Source organism: Canis lupus, chromosome 24, assembly GCF_003254725.2.
Source record: "Canis lupus dingo isolate Sandy chromosome 24, ASM325472v2, whole genome shotgun sequence".
NCBI lineage: Eukaryota > Metazoa > Chordata > Mammalia > Carnivora > Canidae > Canis > Canis lupus.
The window spans coordinates 37,247,213-37,268,255 of NC_064266.1; the positions used below are offsets into that span (position 1 = coordinate 37,247,213).

Below are 21,043 nucleotides of genomic sequence, written 5' to 3' on the forward strand. Positions count from 1 at the left end.
GCCTTTCTGGCCACCACGTGGAGAGGTCAGCCCCTGTCAGGTTCCATGTCCATCTGGATCCCCGTCGTTGAGTCATTCATCTGCTCATCTCTTCCTCTCTCCATGTCTCTCTTCTTGGGCACACGCACAACACAAAGCCTCACTGTGTCCCTTGCCCCCCACTCCCTGTCACCCCTCCCTCCTCAGGCAGAAAGACGGGGGAGTGGAAGGGCCACCAGGTCTGAATCTGGTTCTGCGTCCATGGACTGGGCTGCATGACGCCTGCTGCCCCTCTCAGAACCCTGGCGTCCTTGGGGACATAGGGTCACCGTAAGAGGGAGTCCTGCAGTGACACATGGTACCTGGAAGCTATTAGTAGTGAGTGACAGCTGTGACCCAAGTGCCAGAGGATGACAGAATGATGAAACCAGGTCCCTGTCCCAGCTCAAGGTCTCCCCAGAAGGTAAAGCTCCAGGGCAGGTGCTATGAGCGGATAAATCTGAGGGGCGCTGCATGACTCCGACTGCCACCCGTGGCGGAGGAGGACTGAGAGGTCAGGGGAGTGGCTGCCACGGGAGAGGGAAGGCCTGGCTGGGTGTGGGGTGGCACCATGCTCCTGGGCGAGGGTGGGCCCCCGCCCTCAGCTCCCCAGGTTCTGGGGGACGTGGTGTGTGCAGGTGAGCCCTTCCCTGGCGTGGATGCTAGTCCAATGCCCCGCTGCTGGGCTTGGGGCGTCTGGAGGGAGTGTGATCCCTTTGATGCCTCAGGAGCCAGGGAAGCGCTTCAACTTGGCTCTGATCATGGGCAGCTTTCTTCTGAGAAAATAAACCACGTCTCATTAAGCAGTAAATTCATCCAGGTGCCTGTTGCGGCTGATACCATCGCACCTGGTCTTGCTGCCAGACCTAAAGTCGAGGCCAAAGTTCCCATTACTTGGACAGTCCTAATAATTAACCTGGGAACCTCAGTGGGAAGGGGGTGATGCTGGCTTTAGTGAGGAGCAGGGAGGGGCTGTTTCCAGGCCTGGTGGAGAGGCGCCCACCGGGACCTGGGGTGGGAACCTGGGCGCTGTGGCCTGGACACCACCTCCTCCCCTCCTGTGCCTGGCACCTCTTAGCTGGCTTAGACCTGGCTCCAGAGCCCTCGCAATACCCTAAGGAGTGTGGGGGGCAGAGAGGGTGGGTAGGAGTGGCTCAGATGGCATCGGTCATTGGTTTGAGAGAAATGGGAGGCCGCTGGCTGCTCTTGGGGCTGGCTGCCAGCGTCCTGGTGCCTGGTAGTGGCCTCCTGTCGCTTGTCACTGGCCAGGAGGCATTTATTGAGTATATACTATGAGCCAGCTGCCTTGGTTGATAAATGAACCATGCCTTTTGGTGGCTGGGAGGTGTCCTCACACTTAGAATTTTTGAGGCCCCTTGTTATTAAAAGTCACTGTAAAAGTGTACTACAATTGGCTCCTGCAACTGTGATTTAGTTTAAATGTTCATGTTTTGAAACTGAACGCATTTAATACTAAAAATGCAATGTTATGAAATTGTTCGCTTGGGCTCTTTCTAAGCTGCTGACGGTATTTAAAAAGACTATGAATTCGGGGGGCCATAATGATGAAATTAGTTCGGCAACCATTGGGCACTTACTGCTTTCTAAGCACTTTGCAGTTATACGGGCATAACACCTGGTGAAGTAGACACTAGTATTGGCCCTTTTACCAGGTGAGAAAACTGAGGCACAGAGACGTCAAGTAACTTGGCCAAGATCACACAGCTGGGCAGGGGGCCCACTGCCGTCCAAGGGATGTGGGCGTGGGTGGACAGTTTCCTGGGCTGGGTGAAGGGGCCTGCTCTCAGTGCTGGCACCGTCTCGGGGGCTTTGGAGAGCGCGTCACAGGGCAAATCCAAGGCCCTCTGTGATGTCCTCCCTCCGCCCCAACCTCCACTTGCACAATCGTTCCCTAAGGAGCATGAACCACTTTGGAGGAAGTGGGCAGATGGTAGGAAGCCCTTAGACTGGCCCCTAGATCCCCAGGAGGCCCCAGAAAGTGAGCTCAGCCTCCACCCAAACCCTGTTACTGGTTTTCTCGAGAGTGTGTTGGGGTGTGTGTTGGGGTGCAGCGTGGCCTGCCTGCAGCTCATCCTCCTGGGCTTCTCTCCCTTGTACCTTGGGCTTCTGCTCCTGCAGCCGGCCCTGCCCATCCCCCTCTGTGCTGAGGCAGGCACTGGCCTCTTCCTCCCCCACATTCCCCTGTAAGTTCTCCTCGGCTGCTCCAGGACCCCAGCCCTTCACCCCCTCCTGCCCCAGCCCCTGAGTCAGACTTAACTCCTTTGTTTTTCTTTTTTTAATATTTTACTTATTTATTCATGAGACACAGAGAGAGAGAGAGAGAGAGGGGCAGAGACACAGGCAGAGGGAGAAGCAGGCTCCATGCAGGGAGCCTGATGCAGGACTTGATCCCTCCGGGACCACACCCTGGGCCGAAGGTGGCACTAAACCCCTGAGCCATCCAGGGATCCCCCACTTAACTCCTTTGATGCCAGATCTCCACGGACCTCCCCTCTGTTCTTCTGTTCATTCGTACATTCATTTCTTCATTCGTTCATTCAGCAAATACTCAGCCACCTGAATGAGCTGTTCGGTCTTTCGGATCCTCCGAACCCAGGAAGGACAGATTCTATCCCTGCCCCCCCCACCCCCCCACCGACAGCCCACAGTCTAGTGTCCCAGGGGATGGAGATGTGTGTCTGAGGGCAGGAGGTGGTCAGGGAAGGCCTCCCTGAGGCAGTGAGCCGGAGGAGCAGGTGCAGTGACGGAGCTGGGGAAGGGAGTGTGCAGGCGTCTTGGGCAGCCGAGGGAGCCCAGAGACCTGGGCGGGCAGCCTGCGGAGCCGGAGGTGAAGGTGGAGGGAGCGGAGGGAGCAGATGTGGGCCGGGTGCTGGGACTCTGCTCCAGAGGGTTTGAGACGGGCCTGCATCCGGCCTGTGTGCCCGAGGTCTGAGCCGCTGGGATGGTCCAGGGAGAGATGCTGCTGTTGGCCTGGACCAGGGTGGACCAGCTGGGGCTGGGGTGACAGCACCTCTTCTTTGTGCGTGTGGGAGGCAGGGCGTTTAATTGAACTTCCTTATTGAGACAATTATAGATTCACACGCAGTCAAGAAATAACACAAAGCCCTGTGTGCTTTGCCCATTTTTCCCCAGTGGTAGGTAACATTTTGCAAAACTGTAGTACAGTATCCTGGCCAGGTACTGACACCGGTCTTAGGTCTCCCAGTTTTACTTGCGCTCGTCGGCGAGGGCTTCAGCTTCTCTACAGTTGTATTGTTGGTTCTGTACATTTTTACATCCTTTAGGTTTCCGTCTCTGGCTCTCTGGTCAAGATGCTGAACGTTTCCAACATTGTAGGGATCTCACGCTGTCCTTTTGTGACCACCTTCACCCCTGCTCCATCCAGCCACTAATCTGCCCTCCGTTTCTAAAATTTTGCTATTTCAAAAATGTTCTATAAATGGAATCCTACACCATGTAACCTTTCAGGATTGGCTTTTCTCGCTCAGCATCGTTCCCTGGAGATTCATCCAAGTTGCCATGTGACTCAAGAGTTCGTGTGGATGCGTTTGCAGGTAGGGCCCCCCTCGAAGGTATGAGTGTGGGGGCTCAGGGCTGGAGGTGTCCAGCATGGAGCGAGTGGCTTTAGCCCTGAGGCCGAATGAGATCATGCAGGGGGGCAGAGGGGGTCCAGGTGGATGCCCGAGCACCAACTGATGAAGCATCCAAGTGCACCAGGCACAGGGATATGGCCAGCCTAGACAGACAGGCAGATGAGGTCCCTGTAGGTGGGGTAGGGGTGCCTCGGGGCTGGGTGTCTGGGGTGGGTGTGAGAGAGGGAGTGTGCTCAGGATTTCTCCTTTCCTCCCTTTTCTGTCTGTGCAACCAGAGGCCTGGACCCCTGAGAGGCCACTGGCTGGGCTCTGTGGTGCAGGGTTTAGACCAGGGTTTCCAGAAGTCCTAAGCAACATGGGAAAGGAGCAAAGTGTTGCCCCTAAGGTGAGATGGAGTCCCTCCCGCAAAGACTGGCATCTGTCCTTTGGGACTATTATTTCTTTGACAGAGGATTGGGGCCGGGGTGCTGGGGTGGCCAGAGGGGGTTTCCTTGCTGCTTCTGGCGCAGTGACCAGGCTGGGGGCTGGAGAGGTCCTGGGTGCACAGACTGGCTGGTGCGCTCCCACCACCATCTCCTCCCCCCGGGCCACGTCCCCAGCCTGCCCCCACCACCACCTCTCTGGTGTGCCTCACTTTCCTCCCTGGTCCCCATGCTTCCCTCTCCTCTTCCATCTTACTTCTCACATCATCGCTCTCTCCCCATTTCCCCCACCTCCCTCCTCCCTTCCATCAGCTTCTACTTTTTCTGAGCCTCCCATCTTGGTTCCACATCTCTCTCTCTCTCTCTCTCTCTCTCTCTCTCTCTCTCTCTGTCTCATGTGTGTGCATCTCTCCACCTTCTGGCTCTCCCTCCCATGGTCTGTGTTTCTGTCCCCGTCCCTGGTTACCCCTGCTCTCCCCATCTCCTGCTCTCTTTCTTCTCTCACTCTCAGATGTTATTTTCCAGACCTTGAAAATCATCCCTTGTCACTCTCAAGGAGGGGCCTGGTGGATAAAATGTCTTAATCAGACCCAGACAGCGTGGTGGGGGGAGGAGTGGTGAGCTCCTGGGAAAGGAAGCGAGTGCTGGGGCCTCGGAGATGGCATCGATGCCGATGCCGTGGCCACAGCCCGGGCCGCCCACTTGGAGGAGGAGGTTTGTAAGCCCAGATGGTAGCTCTGAGGGCACCAGGGTCTGAAGAAAGGATGGATTGAGAGGAGGCTCCCAAGGCTGCCTGGATGCCCGGGACAGGGGAGAAATGGCACAGGTGACAGTCTGGGCCGCGCCTCTGTGGCAGGTTCCTTCGGCTCCCCGGAGGTGGCTGCTCAGCCCCCGGGGGAAGAGTCTTTCTCCAGGCTGGGCAGGGGCATGGGGCAGGCAGGTAGGTCGCTCCTTAACACCTGCTGGTTCTGGTGGACGCCTCTGTTCTTGCCCTAATAGCTTGTTTATTTGATGGAGAACAGCTGCCCACGTTAGGGACCCTGACAGAATGGTTGATGGAGTCTGTGTTTGCTTTCTGCTTCCCAGAGCTAATTGGTGCTATTTTCAACATTCTTTTGTGGAGCCAACCACCTTTGAGGCCAGCCCACAAAACCTCCAAGGATTCTATTGATAACCAGCATCAGAGTGAGAAATGTACCGTTCCCGCATGACAGTAGCCAGCTGGGGACCTTAGCCAGCTGTTGATAGAGGCCATGGCCACGCGTCTGGAGGTGGACCACCCGTGGCTGGAATCTGGGCATAACCATGCCTCCTGCGGGGAAGTGGAGAATCTGTTTGACAAGGTGTGAACTGAGCAGACCCCTGGGAGGGGGTAGCTGGTTTGATGCTCTGGGCTGGGAAAGAACCTTCTTTTCCTTGCTTTGTGCCAAGAGTGAGTCAGTCCTGGCTCCGACCAAATCCCTCCACCCATGTACCTTCCCCCCATCAGATTCACCACCATGCTGGCCACCACCCCCTGCCCCGTGGTATTTTCCTGGCCAGGAGCACTAGCCCTGTGCTACCCATGCAGCCACCCATGGGTGACCTTTCTGAGACACGAGCACTACCCAGGGAGCCCAGAGATCCAAGGACTGGCCATGGAATTCACAGGGCCCCTTTGTCAAAGCTTATTAAGAATTTCAAGGCAGGGGATCCCTGGGTGGCTCAGCGGTTTGGCGCCTGCCTTTGGCCCAGGGCACGATCCTGGAGTCCCAGGATCGAGTCCCACCTCAGGCTCCCTGCATGGAGTTTGCTTCTCCCTCTGTCTGTGTCTCTGCCTTTCTCTCTCTCTCTCTCTCTCTCTCTCTCTCTCTATCATGAACAAATAAATAAATAAATCTTTAAAAAAAAAAAAGAATTTCAAGGCAGTTGGGGCACCTGGTGGCTCAGTGATTGAGTGTCTGCCTTCGGTTCAGGTTGTGATCCCGGGGTCCTGGGATCGAGTCCCACAGCGGACTCCTCACAGGGAGTCTGCTTCTCCCTCTGCCTGTGTCTCTGCCTCTCTGTGTCTCTGATGAATAAATAAATTTAAAAAACAAAAAAGAATTCCAAGGCAGTGACAGTGGAACATCGGAGCAAGTCCAGGGCCTGTCAACTGCACGCCCAGGAGGCCCTCCTGGTCTGTCACCTGCAAGTATCACACCCTGAGTGAGGTCGTGAGCCTGCTGACTCTCAGTCCCCACATCTGTGTGGCAGGATTTACAGTTAGATCCTCTGCATGGGATCATCCTGAGCAGTCATTCGAATAATGTAAGGTTTAGCAGCTGTTATTATTACTAATGACATTGGTGTTATTATTTAATAGCTCTTATCTGTGTTGTTTGCTCAGTGCTCTGCATATGCTGCCACGGGTATGCTGTATATATTTATTTTCAAATCGCTTTTTTTCTTTTTTTAAAATATTTTATTTATTTGTTCATGAGAGACACAGAGAAAGGCAGAGACACAGGCAGAGGGAGGAGCAGGCTCCATGTGGGAGCCCGATGCGGGACTCGATCCCAGGACCCTGGGAACACATCCTGAGCCGAGACACTGAACCGCTGAGCCACCCAGGCATCCCTCAAATCACTTTCTATTTTGGATAATTTTAGATTTGCAGGAAGCTTGTAAAGGCAATACAGAATTCCCGTCCACCCCTGAATCCTTTTCCTGCACTGTCATCTCACAGCACGAAGGCACCGTTGTCAAAAAAAAAAAAACAAAACAAAACACACCGATGTCGGTCCAGTACTATTCGCTAAACTTCCGGCTTGGCTTGGATTTCACCAGGTTTTTCGTAGACAACCCTTTTCTGTTCCAGGCTCCCATCCAAGACAGTGCATTGCTTTGAGTGTGTTTTATTTTTAACATGACCTCGTGTCTCCAATAGTGGGTCACAGACCTGGCAGGGCAGGGATGCCAGCCTTGGGCCACCCGGTGACTCCAGAACGGGGCCCAGCAGGTGTCCCTGCCTGGAGATGATGTTTGTCATCGTTGGTCTTGGGCTTCTGAGCCCTGACTTGGCAAGAGGCCAGCCCTTCCTGGTCTGCCTCAGGTGTCAAATGCATTCAGGTTCATTCATTTCTCATCACCTGAGTGTTTCCTGTGGGCCAGCTCTGGCTGCTGCTGGGGCTGCGGCCCTGAAGACTGACACAGGTCCCATCCCTGTGGAGCTCAGCCTGATGGGGAGACTGAGGAATGAGGTAGACAGGATATGCAACTTTGTGGTGCAGTGGTGGAGGGAAGGTGACCAGTGAAATTGGGGGTCCCCTAGGAGGGTCTCAAGGAAGAAAGCAGCATGGGAAGATCTAGTGCCAAAGCCTTGAGGGAGAACAGCAGGTGCAAAGGTCCAAGTCAGGCCAGACCCTTGGGGAGGTCCGGGAACAGATTTCCAGGCTGGAGGGTTATGAGTGACAGGAGGTGACAGACCAAGTTTAGAGTCAGGCTGGGTCATAGGTTCTGGGGTTGAAAACCCCAGCTCTAAGGGGCCACGCAGGTGGCTGAGATGAGAGCCCATGTCCCTTCTAAAAGGGGGTGGCCACAGCTCAGCACCAGCTTGTCGTCACAACTCAATGCACCAGAGCTTTGGATTCTTTAAACAAGAAGCCTGAAATCCATCTTTTAAAGAGAAGAGGCATTTCATTCAAAAAGAGAACACAAGGGATCCCTGTGTGGCGCAGTGGTTTGGCGCCTGCCTTTGGCCCAGGGCGCGATCCTGGAGACCCGGGATCGAATCCCACGTCGGGCTCCTGGTGCATGGAGCCTGCTTCTCCCTCTGCCTGTGTCTCTGCCTCTCTCTCTCTGTGTGACTATCATAAATAAATAAAAAATAAAAAAAAAAAAGAACACAAAGGACCAAACAAAAGCAACAATACTCGTAAAGACGCTCAGCCCAGTGGAAGCCAAGTGGGACACACCTGTGGTCTGGGTTTGGCCAGACGAGTGCCAGTTGGTGACCTCAGCGGCAGGACCTGATGATGGTGAAGAATTGTGTTTTGCTCTAAGTACTGTTTTTTTTCTTTAATATTTTATTTATTTATTCATGAGAGACACACAGAGAGAGAGAGGGGCAGAGACACAGAGGGAGAAGCAGGCTCCATGCGGGGAGTCCGATGTGGGACTCGATCCCGGGACCCCAGGATCACGCCCTGGGCTGAAGGCGGCGCTAAACCGCCGAGCCACCCGGGCTGCCCAATCTAAGTACCGTACTTAAAAGAGGATCCAATTTGTCTCTTAAGACGATCCCTTGGGTTGCCATGTGGAGAATGGGTCAAGGGCAGGAGCAGCAGCTGAGAGGTGGCACTAGTGGGACAACAGTGGTGATGGGGAGAATTAGCAGAAGGGATCAAGGACGGGGGGATGTGGGTGTCCAGCTTGGGCAGCGGGAGCGGGCCCCACAGGGAGCCACGTAACCACCGGAAGCCTCAGTTTGCTCAGCTGTAGAGGGGCTTTGTGAAACCTCTGCGGACTTGGGTCTCGGGAACATAGCAGGTGCTCGATTAAAAACACAGGCGTCATACCTGGCCGTCAGACTGTTCCACCCGCGGCCATGGGATGATAAGAAGCAAAGCCCAGGGGCCTCGGTGCTCAGATAGGAGGACTCCAGTGGCTCAGCTGGAGCGGGAGCCGGGACTGCAGGACGAGGGCTCCGAGGGAGGAGGGCCCGAGCGTGCAGCAGAGCGCAGGTCAAGGGTGGGGAGGTGGGGCTCGGGGCCAGGAGCTGGGGGGGGCCCAGGAGGGTCTCGCTCTGGAGGAGGCCTGAGACATGACTCCACCCACCCGGCTGTCCTGTCTTCCCTCCCAGACCGCGTGAGGGTTTGGATTTAGTAGCCAGGCTCTTGGCAGGACTTCTAGGGGCTCCTCCTCTGCTAGTTTCCATGTTAACGCTTTTTCTCCAGCTGAAAGAATCCTCGGGGATCCACAAACCTTCTAGAGCAGCTGCCCAGGGTCAGCATCACCTCGAGCGAGACTGAGACTGCACCAGCTTGTCCCTGCTGCCAGGGTCCTTCTGGACCACGGGAGCTTCCAGCCCTGTTCCTCTGTCCCTAGAGCCTCAGCAGCCTGCCCTGGCCACCAGCTGCCCCGGTCACTGGGCTGGCAGAGGTTGGGGCTGGTGGCCCAGCTGGGAGGGAGCGCTCTGGGAGGAAGGGGGACAGCTTTCGGCAGGCGCCGTGAGGTTGGCCAGTCCGGCGCTTCAGGCAGGATTGGACACGCAGGGGCTGCTCACAGAGGAGTGGGAGGAGCTCTGCTCGCAGCTGTCCGAGCCTTCTGGAAGACTTGAGGCCCTGGAGCAGACACAGAACGTTGCAGGCGGAATAGCCAGGCGTGGCCCGGGGTGCAGAAAGCCCTGGGCCAGGATGGAGCCGGGAGGCTGGGACCAGGGGCAGGTCCTGCGGGCTGGCTGCGGCGGGGCCGGGGTCCAGAGCTCAGGAGGGCCCACTTTGGTTCCTTGCTCGGCCTTTCCCCAGCTGGGTGACCCCGGCCATGGGACCTACCCTCTCCTCTCCAAGCCTGCTTTGTCCGCCCCCAAACGGGCACCGTCTCATGCGAGTGGCTGCCTCGGGCTCTTGGAGCCCTCGGGGCGACAGTGGGCAAGGGAGCAGCCGCTGGTCTTGGCGGTCGCCCCAGGCTGGCGGTTCCCAGCCCGTGGGGCCCAGGGCGAGGGACTGGAAGCGACGCCTTCTCCATCCGGCTCCTCGACAGCCCCGTGTCTGAGTGACGTGACGCAGCCGGGAGCCCCTGCCAGCCCAGATGCCCATGGGGCTCGGCAGGTCCTGCGGAAGAGTGAGTCAGGCCGGGTGGGGACCGTGGCAAACTGGACAGCACATGCCCTGTCTAGAGGGGCCAGCTCACTGCACCCCACAGGAATGCGGGCCCAGCGTGGCCAGATCGCTCCTTTCAAGAGAAGTAGGAACTCAGTATTTATTTGAAACATCCCAATTCTTCCATGCTGGCAGCTAACTCGTTTTTAAATTTGCATGAGCCAAACCAGTCATGTCTGCGGGCCAGATGCTAACCAAAGGCCACCAGTTTGCGATCTCTGAGCCGGCTGGAAGGGGGTGGGGGGGTTCCTGATGTCTGTAAGGTTAGAAAGCAGATGATGAAGGGACATCTCGAGTCCTGCACTGAGAGCACCCCCAGCCCCACGCAGCCCCAGGGCTTCCTGGGTCCTGGCTTGGTGCTGGAGCTGGGTGGCCCTGGGTTCAAATCCTGCTCTGCTAGTTCCCAACTGGGTGATCTTGGGCAAGTTTACCTTTCTGATCCTCGGTTTCTTCTTCTGCAAATTGGGGTTAAGGATACCTGCCTCCCTCAGCAGCTGTGAGAACAGATGGGCTGTGAACCCTCGAGGCCCATCATGGGCAGGGTGCTCGGAAAGTGCTCAGTGCTCAGTCACTGTGGTTGTGGGGAGGCTGGGGGCTTGGTCTTGCAGATAGAGCTGTCTCTTCTGTCTGTTGCTTTTCTTCCCCCCCAAATACATTTTTAAAAATTTTAGAATTAGAAACAGGTTGCTGTGAGTATACGGTGAGTTCCCATGTGTCCCTCACCAGGCTTCCCCCATAGTTACTATCATATTTATTTACCGTGGTGCGTTGTCAGAGCCGAAGAACCAGCCTTGATGGATCGCTGATAACGAAACACCACGGTTTATTTGGATTCTGGTAGTTTTCCTCTACTGTCGTTCTTTATTCCGGGTTTGCATCCAAGACCCCAACCATATTCTCTTTAGCTCATGCCTCCCTAGCCGCCTCTGGTCTATGACGGCTTCTCAGACTTTCCTTGGTTTTGATGACCTTGACAGTTTGGAGGAAAAGCGGTTAGGTATTTTGTACAATACCCTTCTCTTAGGGCCGATCTGTTTTTCTCGTGGTTAGACTGGGGCTACGGGTTTTGGGAGGAAGACCGCAGAGGTGGAGTGCCTTCTCACCACGTCACACCCAGGGCCCGGGTTGTCAGCGAGATGTGACTCTGCTGCTGTTGACCTTGACCACCTGACCGGGGTGGTGTTTGCCAGGTTCCTCCTCAGCAGTTCCTTTTCCTTTTCATGTTCTGCTCTTTGGAAGCCCCAACACGGGGAGGGGCAGCGAAGCTCCGGTGAGGCTTATGGGGCAGAGGAAGCCCTACAGGAAAGAGGACTTGGGAGGGTCACAGGGACTGGAGCACAGTAGGAGTAGTGACTGTAGTGGGAGGAGCCTGGTGACCTTGGGGAGGAGTGTGGGCCTCTGGGCACCCCAGCTCCCCTGCAGAGGATTGGCCTAGGGTCTCAGGCCCCCAGGGGTTGACCAGGCTCTGGGGCTGATCTGTGGACCTCAGAACCCAGCCCATGAGTGGTGCTGCTGTGGCAGGGAGGGGCCTGGGTGAGGTAGGACAGGCTGGAGCCAGAATGATGGTCCAGGAGCCACCCACCAAATAGCACCCAGGCCTGGGACCGCCAGCAAGGTGCACCAGGCCCTGAGTCCTCCATCCTGGGTCTGGTGACCTTCCACTCAGTGCCCATTCTATGGGAGGTACAGGGAAGGATTTGTTGTCCTGATCTAAAGTTTCTTAGCGCACTGCCGCGCCATCAGTTTACGTATTTATCTGTGGCCGTGGGGCTGCGAGGGCAGAGTTGAGTCGTTGCGACAAAGGCCTAAAGTATTTACCATGTGGCCCTTCAGAGGACAAGTTTGCAAACCCTGACCCGAACGGAAAGCAGACCACGATTAGGGATGTGCAGTTTTAGGGCTTCCCAAGAGAGAGACAGACACCAGGCAGGCCGGGACTCCCAAGGGGCGGTGGGGACTTCTGGAAACAAGTGGGCAGGTGGCCCAGGGCAAACCAAGACCCTGAGGTGGGTGAGCTTCCCCTTAGGAGACAGTGATCTGCCCAGAACCCCGTGCTGCAACGGCCACGTGGGGGCTCGTCAGACAAGAAGCTGCCCCGTGGCACAGACTGCCCGGGTGGCCAGCCGTGAAGTGTGTGCTGCAGCAGGTCACAGATACGGTGAAGTGGCCGAGAGGAGAGCACCTCCTGCCCCTCGGCTCTGCCCTCCCCCTCCCCGAGCCAACGAGGAGCCAAGGAGCCGCAAGCCTGGAACTGTCATATCATCTGATTTTCCAAGAGAAGCTGGCAGTCTGGTTTTTATGAGAAATCTCCTGTTACATGTTTGCAATTAATTCCATTTTTTAGAAATCATGAAGCAGACCAAGCACACCCGTCTGATGTGTGGGCTGCGGGGTTTGAGAGCTGGGGTGCGCAGGGTGGAGCCGAGGATGTGGGAATGTGTGTAGACTGGGGAGAGCAGGCCAGGCCCAGTGCCGCCGGGGGGCCAGCAGGTGACTGGGGGCTGGGGGTGGCAGGGACGGGGAAGGGAGACCCCCGACGCGGAGTGGCCGAGTCCGGGACCTGCAGGGTCACATTTCCCCATCTCCTAACCAGTCCCAGGCGTCTGGAACAGTCTGCAGGCTGGGAGCTGGGGAGCTCGGAGTCGGGGACACTCCTCCTTGCTTACCCGGCAGCCCCGTCCAGAGGGGGATCCGGAGAAGGCCGAGAAAGAGGTAGGGATCTCTGAAGCCCCCTGCGAGATTCTCAGGGGCTTGGGTTTGCTGCTCGGTCTGCAAAGGCTGGGGTTCGAGCTTGGTGGACGCCAGCTCCCGGGTCGCCTGGCTCCTGCCGCTTCTGAGACACCGCGATGACCCCAGTTTTGCAGGTTGCTGGGAGAGTCCGGGAGAGAGTGGGTTTCCATGGCGTCCTGGTGTGCCTGCGATGGGGGCCTGGCCTGCAGGATGTGGTCTGTTCTTCCCAGCAGCCGCTGGGGCATCTGGCTATTTTCAGCCTCGCACACCAGCCCTTACCTGCTGATTGGAGCCGCTGGTTTGCAAGTACTCCCTGGCTCCACTGTGGGTTAATTGTTTTAGGATGCCTGGTTGCAAGGTGACAGCAGCCCAGGTCAACTTGGCTGAAGCAAACAAGAGAAGTCCATGGCTCACGGACAGGAAACGGCCCAGGGTAACTCCCGCCTCAGGAATAATGGATTCAGCTTCTCAGATCATATCGGCCCGACTTTGTCTCACTGCCTCCCAGCTCTGCTTCCCTGCGTTGGCTTCAATCCCAGGCAGGCCCTGGGATTGGTGGCAAAGGTGGCCCTCAGGCTCGTGGCCCATCCACTTGGGAACCTGGGGGTGGCATCCCTGTCTCAGTGGTGAGAGTCCCAAGGCTGATTCCCATTGGCCCAGCTCGGGTCACAGGCTCAGCCTTGGACCAATCACAGCTCGGGTGGGTCAGGCCTCCCCCCAACCCCACCTGAGCCGCAGCAGGTAGGGACAGTGGCCAGGTCGGGCACAGACGAGTGACCCTGCAAGAAGATCAGGATGCCGATCCCAGCGGGCAGTGGAGGCTAGACGGGCCCGTGTCCGCTTCACTCCCACCCACTCTCTAAGAGCAGCATATGTACCCTTGAGGCCACTCTGGAGCCCGTGTGGCTCCTCCTAGGTCACCCCTTCCTGGCTGGCCTTCAGGCTCAGCTCTCCAACCAGCTATGAGTCACCATCCCACATTGCCTCACGTGCTCCAGGATGCTAGCCAGGGTTTGGTCCAGTCCTGCGAGGAGGCTTGCAGGATGACTCCTCCTTGGTCCTGTCATAATCATATTGATTTTGTCCCCTTTTTGAAAGATTCTCTCCTTGAAGGAGGAGGCAGAATGGGAATCGTTTCCCATCCCTCAGGGTGGGGGTGCCTTACCCATTCAGAGGCACCCCGTTTTGAATAGTAGAGCTACTTCAGAAGGAACGGGATCAGCATGAGGCCACGTGACTGGGGCAGGACACTGGCTCCAGCCTGGCCACTGGCCCCTCGTGGGCTCCTTCCCTGGCCTGGGACCTGAGGGTCAGGAGCAGAGATGTATCTTTTCAGGATTACAGAATGTTCTTTGACCGCCATGTGTTGGGACAAGGGAGCTGGTCTTTGAGTGTTATTATATGTTTGAAAGTTGCATTTTCTAGAGACTGCGATGCCCAGTTTTCAGGGGAAAAGAGGGGAGGATATTCTAAGTCTATGGGCTACCCCTGGATTGCATCCCTCAGGCTGTGAGATGTATCTCATGGCTCGTTTCCCAGTCGTGTGCTGGTCATGGAGCTGTTGGAGGCCTCGCATCCCATCCATGGGGGCAAGGGGCAGCTCAGGAAGGTGCTAGAATGAGGGGGCAGGTCATAGGCCTGGGCCCCAACTACCCCCAGGTAGGCTGAGCCAAGAATGGCTGACCCAGGGTTGACAAATGGAATGTTCTATTGACTTTCTTTTCGTGAGGCTGGCCCTTGGCCAAGGTGAATGGCTCATCCTGGTTTTCCAGGATGGTGACACAGGGAGATAGGTAGTCCTGACACCTGAGCACGTTCTGACTTGAAATACTTTGATGGTTTCCTTCTGTGGAGGAAAGTTCAGGGCTTCGGGGCTCAGACATGAGAATCTATCCACTCCTGCCCTAAAAACCTGGCTGCTCCCCGTTAGGGGATATTGATCACAGCCTCCTCCCTGTTCCCCTCTTTCCCCTCAATTCTGCTCTTTCTAAAACACCTAGGGCACCTGGGTGGCTCAGTCAGTCAAGCATCTGCCTTTGATCAGGTTGTGATTTCTGGGGTCCTGGGATCGAGTCCCATTGGACTCCCTGCTCAGTGGGGAGCCTGCTTTTCCCTCTACCTCTCCTCCTGCTCTCGTGCTCTCTCTTTCTTTCTCTCTCTCTCAAATAAATAAATCTTAAAAATAAAATAAAACACCTAATGCCACATACTCCTGATTAGTGACTTCAGTGGCTCCCTGGTCTCTTGGGATGTTCTTCGCACAGCCTCCGAGAGCCCATGTGATCGGGCCCTGGTTTATAGCCTCATCTCTGTCCACATGGTGACCTGGCCCCACTCCAGACTGAGCTGCTGGTGTCCCCAGGTGCCCCTCCCTCCCCGCCATGGCACTGTGACATGCCACTCAGTCTGGAGGCCAGCCCTGTCAGCTGGGCGGTGGAGGCCCCCAATGGCTCAAGCCTCCAGAAACCTCCCTGATGCCCCCTCCCCTACCGCCCAGGGGAGTTGGGCCTCCTCCAGGCCCTACAGCTCCCTGTGTCTCCCCACCATTAGCCATCACCTGGCGGAGTTCTCTGTTGGTTCCTCCGTCTCACCCCGCCAGGGAGCCCGGGGTGGCTGGGGCTGCCGTCTTTTGTGTAGATGGGCCTGGGCTGGTGTGGGCGCTCAGGACGTGGTGGTGGAGTGGGCAGGCACTCGGAATACGTGGGACCTGGGTAAGGCACCCCCCTGAGCCTTGGTTTCCCCGCCTCCACGATGAGGATGGTGGTCAGGGCATCACTGGGGGGAACAACTGTGCGGGGAGGCCGAGTATGCACGTGTGGATGCAGTGCGGGGCCCGAGGAGGGCCCAGGCTTTGGGAGAGCTGTTGCTGATTGTGGTCCAGAGCCGCCACTCCTGCCCTGGCACCTGCACCGGGTGGTGCTGGGTCTCAGCTGGGGGAGCCCAGGAGGTGGGACCGTCAAGGGAGATGCATGGGAGGGAAACGGGGAGGGTGGTGAGAGGGACTCCTGATGAAGATGTGCAGAAGGGCCTCATTCCTTTGCACCCCTGAGCCCCACATTCCTGCCCATCTCCCAGTAGGGCCCAACCCCCTTCTTCCCAAGGGGCTACCGTCTTTGGGATCAGCCCAGGCTCCACATGAGAATCAATTGGTGACTTTGAAATACCCCGGTGCTGGGCCCCCAGACCAGTGTCCTCAGGCCCAGGGGGGGAGGCGGGGTGGGGAGGTGCCACTGCACAGCCACCTGTGAGAAGCACTGTTGGACACTGTCCTCTGTGAAACCGGTTTCTCCTGGAGAAAGGGTCTCACCAACCAGAGCTTGGGGAGGACTGCTTGATGGAAAATCTCTTTTTCCCACCCTTCTCAACAAAAATCCGCAGCAAATATAAGTGAACACTTCTTAAAATGGTTTGTGTTTTTTTTTTTTTTTTTGAAAAAGTAACACATTTATATGGCACCGACTCGAGGCGGCACAGATGGGGACCCGGTGACAGAACACTGAGCCCGCCCTCCAGTTGCCCAGCAGCAGGCCCTGTGCCGGGGCTCCGGGGCCCCCACAGAGCCCACGTGTGCGTGCACACACATGCACACGCAGGTGTGAGGGACACCTGGCTCCTCAGTCCCCCTGTCAGGCCCTGCCCGTCCCTACGTCCCCGTGTCCCCGTGCCAGCTGTGCTCCGCCCGGGACGAGGACCACCGGTGCTGATGACCCGTCTCCCTGGGTGGGGCGGCGCTGGCTCTCCCAGGCGGTGCCACCCAAGGACCGTGCATGGAGCCTTTGTCACGCAGGCCGTGCTCCCTGCAGGCTGCCCTCAGTCCTACACCGGCATCGTCAGGCCACTGCGCGAGTGACTCACAGGGGCTGATGGTGCGCCTGGTTTTCTGTCATTGCAGAAGCTGTGGGCGCCGGCGCCCCCGCCCTACGAGCTGCCTGCGCTCTACCGGACGGAGGACCACTTCCCCGGGGCCGCCGGCCAGGCCGCTCTGTGCACCCCGGGCCACCCGCGCCGGCGCCTGTGAGCGCTGCACCTGCCACCTGGGAGCGGCACCTGCCGCTTATGAGCACTGCACCTGCCGCCTGGGAGTGCTGCACCTGCCGCCTGGGAGCGCTGCACCTGCCACCTGGGAGCGGCACCTGCCACTTATGAGCACTGCACCTGCCGCCTGGGAGCGCTGCACCTGCCATCTGGGAGCGGCACCTGCCGCCTATGAGCACTGCACCTGCCACCTGGGAGCATGGCCCCTGCCGCCTGGGAGCATTGCACCTGCCACCTGTGAGCGTTGCACCTGCCGTGGGCAGGGAGAGGGCCCACCAGCTCCCCGCAGGGGGCTTCCCGACCGCTTCCTGCATTCCTGAACCCCCTCCCTTGCTTCACTGAAACCCCGGGCCTCAGAGATTGGTTTGGGGCGCGTGTGTGGCCGAGCCCAGCACTGAGCTGGAGGAGGCGAGTCCCTCCCACTCGGGGGGCCAGCCTGGTGTCCCCGGGGCTGCGGTGAGTGGGTCTGAGGAGCCATCAAGGCTTCAGGCCCCCAGGGACCCGGGTTTCCCCATGTCTCTGTGATGGGCCTGGCGTGGGCTCTGTGGGGGCTCCTGCTCCGTGCCACCAGGTGCATGGCTCCAGGTCCTCCTATGGTGGGTGCTTTGTCCCCAACCCTTGTGCTTGCTGGCTTGTGAATCCGCTCAATAAAAGTGTCGAGAGGTCACGTATGGTATGGGTGGGAATGTTTTCTCTGGGGGAGCTCCTGCACTGAGGCGAGCCCGACCCCCCGAATCTGCACATCAGGAAGCCCCTCACCTCCAACCTGCGGATCCCCAGCAAGAACTGAGAGGTTGTTAGGATTCCAGGGCTCTTCAGAGGTAGCTCTGCCTTCGTTTCATTGCATGCAGACACGTTTCCTGCTCTTGTCCTGGAATTCCGGATTTCTCACCTTGGTGATGAATAATTCTGCGTTGTTTTGAAATTCCTCACAGAGCCAAGAAAACACACACACATATACATACACACACAACTGAACTGCAGACCTGTGTTACAATTTCAGGGAAATCTAATGTAATGAATCAGGAGAGAGAGAGCAGTACAAAAGTAAGGAAAAAGCTGGATCTTGACAATTTTAGGACAATTTTTTGGGATTAAAAATACAGGTCAGGGGCACCCGGATGGCTCAACAAGCCAGCAGGCACAAGTTGACTGAGTACCAACTCTTGATTTCAGCTCAGCTTGTGATCACGTGGGTCATGGGATCGAATTCCGCATTGGGCTCCCCGCTCAGTATGGAGTCTGCTTGGGATTCTCTCTCCCTCTCCCTGCTCTTGAGTGTATGTGCTCTCTCTTTTTCTAAAATAAATCTATCTTAAGAAGAAAATATATAGGTGGACACCTTGTTTCAAGAAGAGCCAGCATTTTCCTGTGGAGGTCATTTTTTTAGTAAAAAAACTCGTATACATTATTTTTTTTTAAGATTTATTTTTTTTATTTATGATAGACATAGAGAGAGAGAGAGGCAGAGACACAGGCAGAGGGAGAAGCAGGCTCCATGCACCGGGAGCCCGACGCGGGACCCGATCCCAGGACTCCAGGATCGCACTCTGGGCCAAAGGCAGGTGCCAAACCGCTGTGCCACCCAGGGATCCCTATTTTATTTTAAATAATAACCCCAGCCCGGGCTCATCCTGACATCTGTCAGTACAGACGGGTGCCGCTGGCATCTGTACTTTTGTGGACGGAGCCCACGTGGTGCCTTCCGTGTGTCTGGCTTCCCTGGCTGACACTGTCACAACAGGTAGCCGCAGATTGTTTCTGTGCTGTATTGATCGGGACTGTTTTTAATGAAGGAAGCCCTGATACTCACTGGGCCCCAGTGTGTCCACTCAGGAAGAACATGGATTTGATGGAAAGTTAATTTTTCAGACAAACGGTGAGGACATCGGTTTCCAGAGGCCGAGTGTGTGTGGCTTGCTGCAGATACCCAGGCCTCTTTCAACTTTCAGGGCCTGAAGCAGGGGCCTGGGAAAGGTGAAAGGGAATGTCATGTGATCAAGCTATAGCATCGTGAGTGTCCTAAAATAGAGACTCACTGGACTGTGGCTGAGAGCTTCTAGCTCTGAGGTCAGCCTGCCTGGGTGGCACCATCTTCTCCTGCACACCTCAGCTGTGTGGCCTCGGGCTAGTTGCTTACCCTTTCTGAGCCCAGCTTCCTCCTCAATAAGAATGCAGCAAACAATGGCACCTGCCCACTGGGGGGTGTTTGTGTGACAAAATGAGGGGACCTCTGTGAGCGCTGGCCACAGGGCTGGCAACGGGCACTGCCTGCAGGTGGGTGATTGGCCCAGCAGGAAAAATGCCAACTGTGTGCTATTTCTCAGTTGATCAGTGGCATCCAGGAGCATCAACAGCGAGTGACTTAGGGACCACCCTTAAATTTCGGAGTAAGAACAGGTGGAGGAGTGAGAGCTGCCACAAGTCCCACTAGCCCTCTCTGCATTTCACTGTCCTTGGATCTTTGTCAGGACACCCACTGACCCCAAGTCAGCAAGGAGGGGAGAGGTTGCATGAGAACGTCGGTAGGGAAAGCTGACCAGTGAACTAGGATTGGCCATTCCAAGTTTGCTGGGAGTCCTAATGCCAAACAGTGAACTTTAGGGACACTTGGGGACACCCGGAGGGAGGGAAGGCAAAGACACAGAGCCTGCCAGCAATTCTGACCTCAGTCCTTTGCTGGTGTTCTGGAAGCACTGTCCTTGTGCCAGGTGACCTGATGACCTGTCAGGTAAAGGAAAGGCTTGACTGCTGGCTCAAGCAGAGCCCACAGCCCTTGCCAGGGTCACTTTGCAGCCTAGGAAAATGTTCTTTTGTGGAACGCCAGTAGAAAGGACATTGCACATTTTCATGAGAGCAAGGCTCTTCTTTGGTCAACCACCTCCCTGCTTTCCCAGTGGATGTGAACTTCATGTCTGTCAAAGCAAGAGGTTTCAAGAAGGTGGCCCACGCGTTGGCAGAAATGTGTGGTTTACCCTGAACTGTTTAAAAATGTTTTCGTGTTGAGACAACTGGGTAACCATCTGGAAAAAATAAAGCGAGTTCCATACCTCACTCTGTACACCAGGAACATTTCCAAAATTCCAAATGGATTAAGGACGAGTTAGATGTATAAAATGAATTTATATAAGAAAGCAGAAACGTTGGAGAATCATTCAACATCCAGAAGCCTTAAAGATAAATTTGATTATATAAAAAAAATGTTAATCCTTTGCATGGCAAAAACAAATTGAAAACTCAACCAAAAAAAAAAAAATCCAAAAAAACAAGAAATCTAAAGCAAATTCGAAAGACGAATGACCAAAACGACAAGTGACAATTTATATATATAAATATATTTTATAAAGGCATAATCTCCCTAACATATAAACAGCTCCTACAATAAGAGAAAAAGTAGAAAAATGGGCAAAGGATATGAACAGGCATCTCACAGAAAAGAAAACGTAAAAGGCATTTTAAACACATGAAAAGATAATCTCTACCAGTAAGTATGAAAGAATATAGAAATTCTTCCGTTTTCAGTATTTTAGGCTGGCAAACACGAAATGTTTTTGATGACACTGTCAGTGAGATTTTTTTTTTTTAAAGATTTCACTTATTAAAAAAAAAAGATTTTACTTATTCATGAGAGACACACAGAGATAGGCAGAGACACAGGAAGAGGGAGAAGCAGGCTCCTCAGAGGGAGCCCGACCTGGGACTCGATCCCGGGACTCCAGGATCACGCCCTGGGCCAAAGGCAGATGCTCAACCGCTGAGACACCCAGGTGTCCCTGTCAGTGAAAATTGTGAAGAACAAACATTTTCAAGCATGGCTGGTGAGATTCCATGCTCGTGGAGGTCGGTGGGCAGTACCCATCTGAAATTAGAAATGTGTATGCCCCGGGACCTCGTAATTCCACCTCTAGGGATCCCGCCTCCCAATAGACACCCACAGGAGAGAAATGATAAAAGCACATAGTAAGTCTTCACATGTTGAAATAGCCCAAGATTGGAAGGCACCTAAGTGTCCATCAATAATGGGATTGGTTTGGTTCTAGTACATCCACACGCACACAGACGGATGGAATCCTATGAAATTGTAAAAATGGATTAGGAGTTCTTTATGAGTTGGTATGGAAATGTCACCGAGATACGAAAGCCAAGGTGCAGAGAAAAGCACATGATACGCTACCATCTGTGTGAGAAAGGCATTAACATTCCCTGGAAGGATAAACAAAAATTTGAGAACAGGGAATATCTGTCTTGGGTGAGAAGTAGACTTTCCATGTTTCAGGGTTTGGGTTTTTATATATATTTGGATATTGGGTGTTTACTTATTAAAAAAAAAAATTAGGGACGCCTGGGTGGCTCAGCGGTTGAGTGTCTGCCTTCAGCTCATGGG

General features: G+C 55.5%; 1 protein-coding gene across 1 annotated transcript in view; it reads left to right on the forward strand.

The window, feature by feature from the left end:
• Positions 1–17,330, forward strand: part of BCAS4 (breast carcinoma amplified sequence 4) — a 55,653-nt gene extending 38,323 nt beyond the window's left edge. The window contains 1 exon segment of the mRNA XM_025470408.3: positions 16,517–17,330. Within this exon segment, the coding sequence (XP_025326193.1) occupies positions 16,517–16,642 (126 nt within the window). The 3' untranslated portion in view covers positions 16,643–17,330.
• The last annotated feature ends 3,713 nt before the right edge of the window (positions 17,331–21,043 follow it).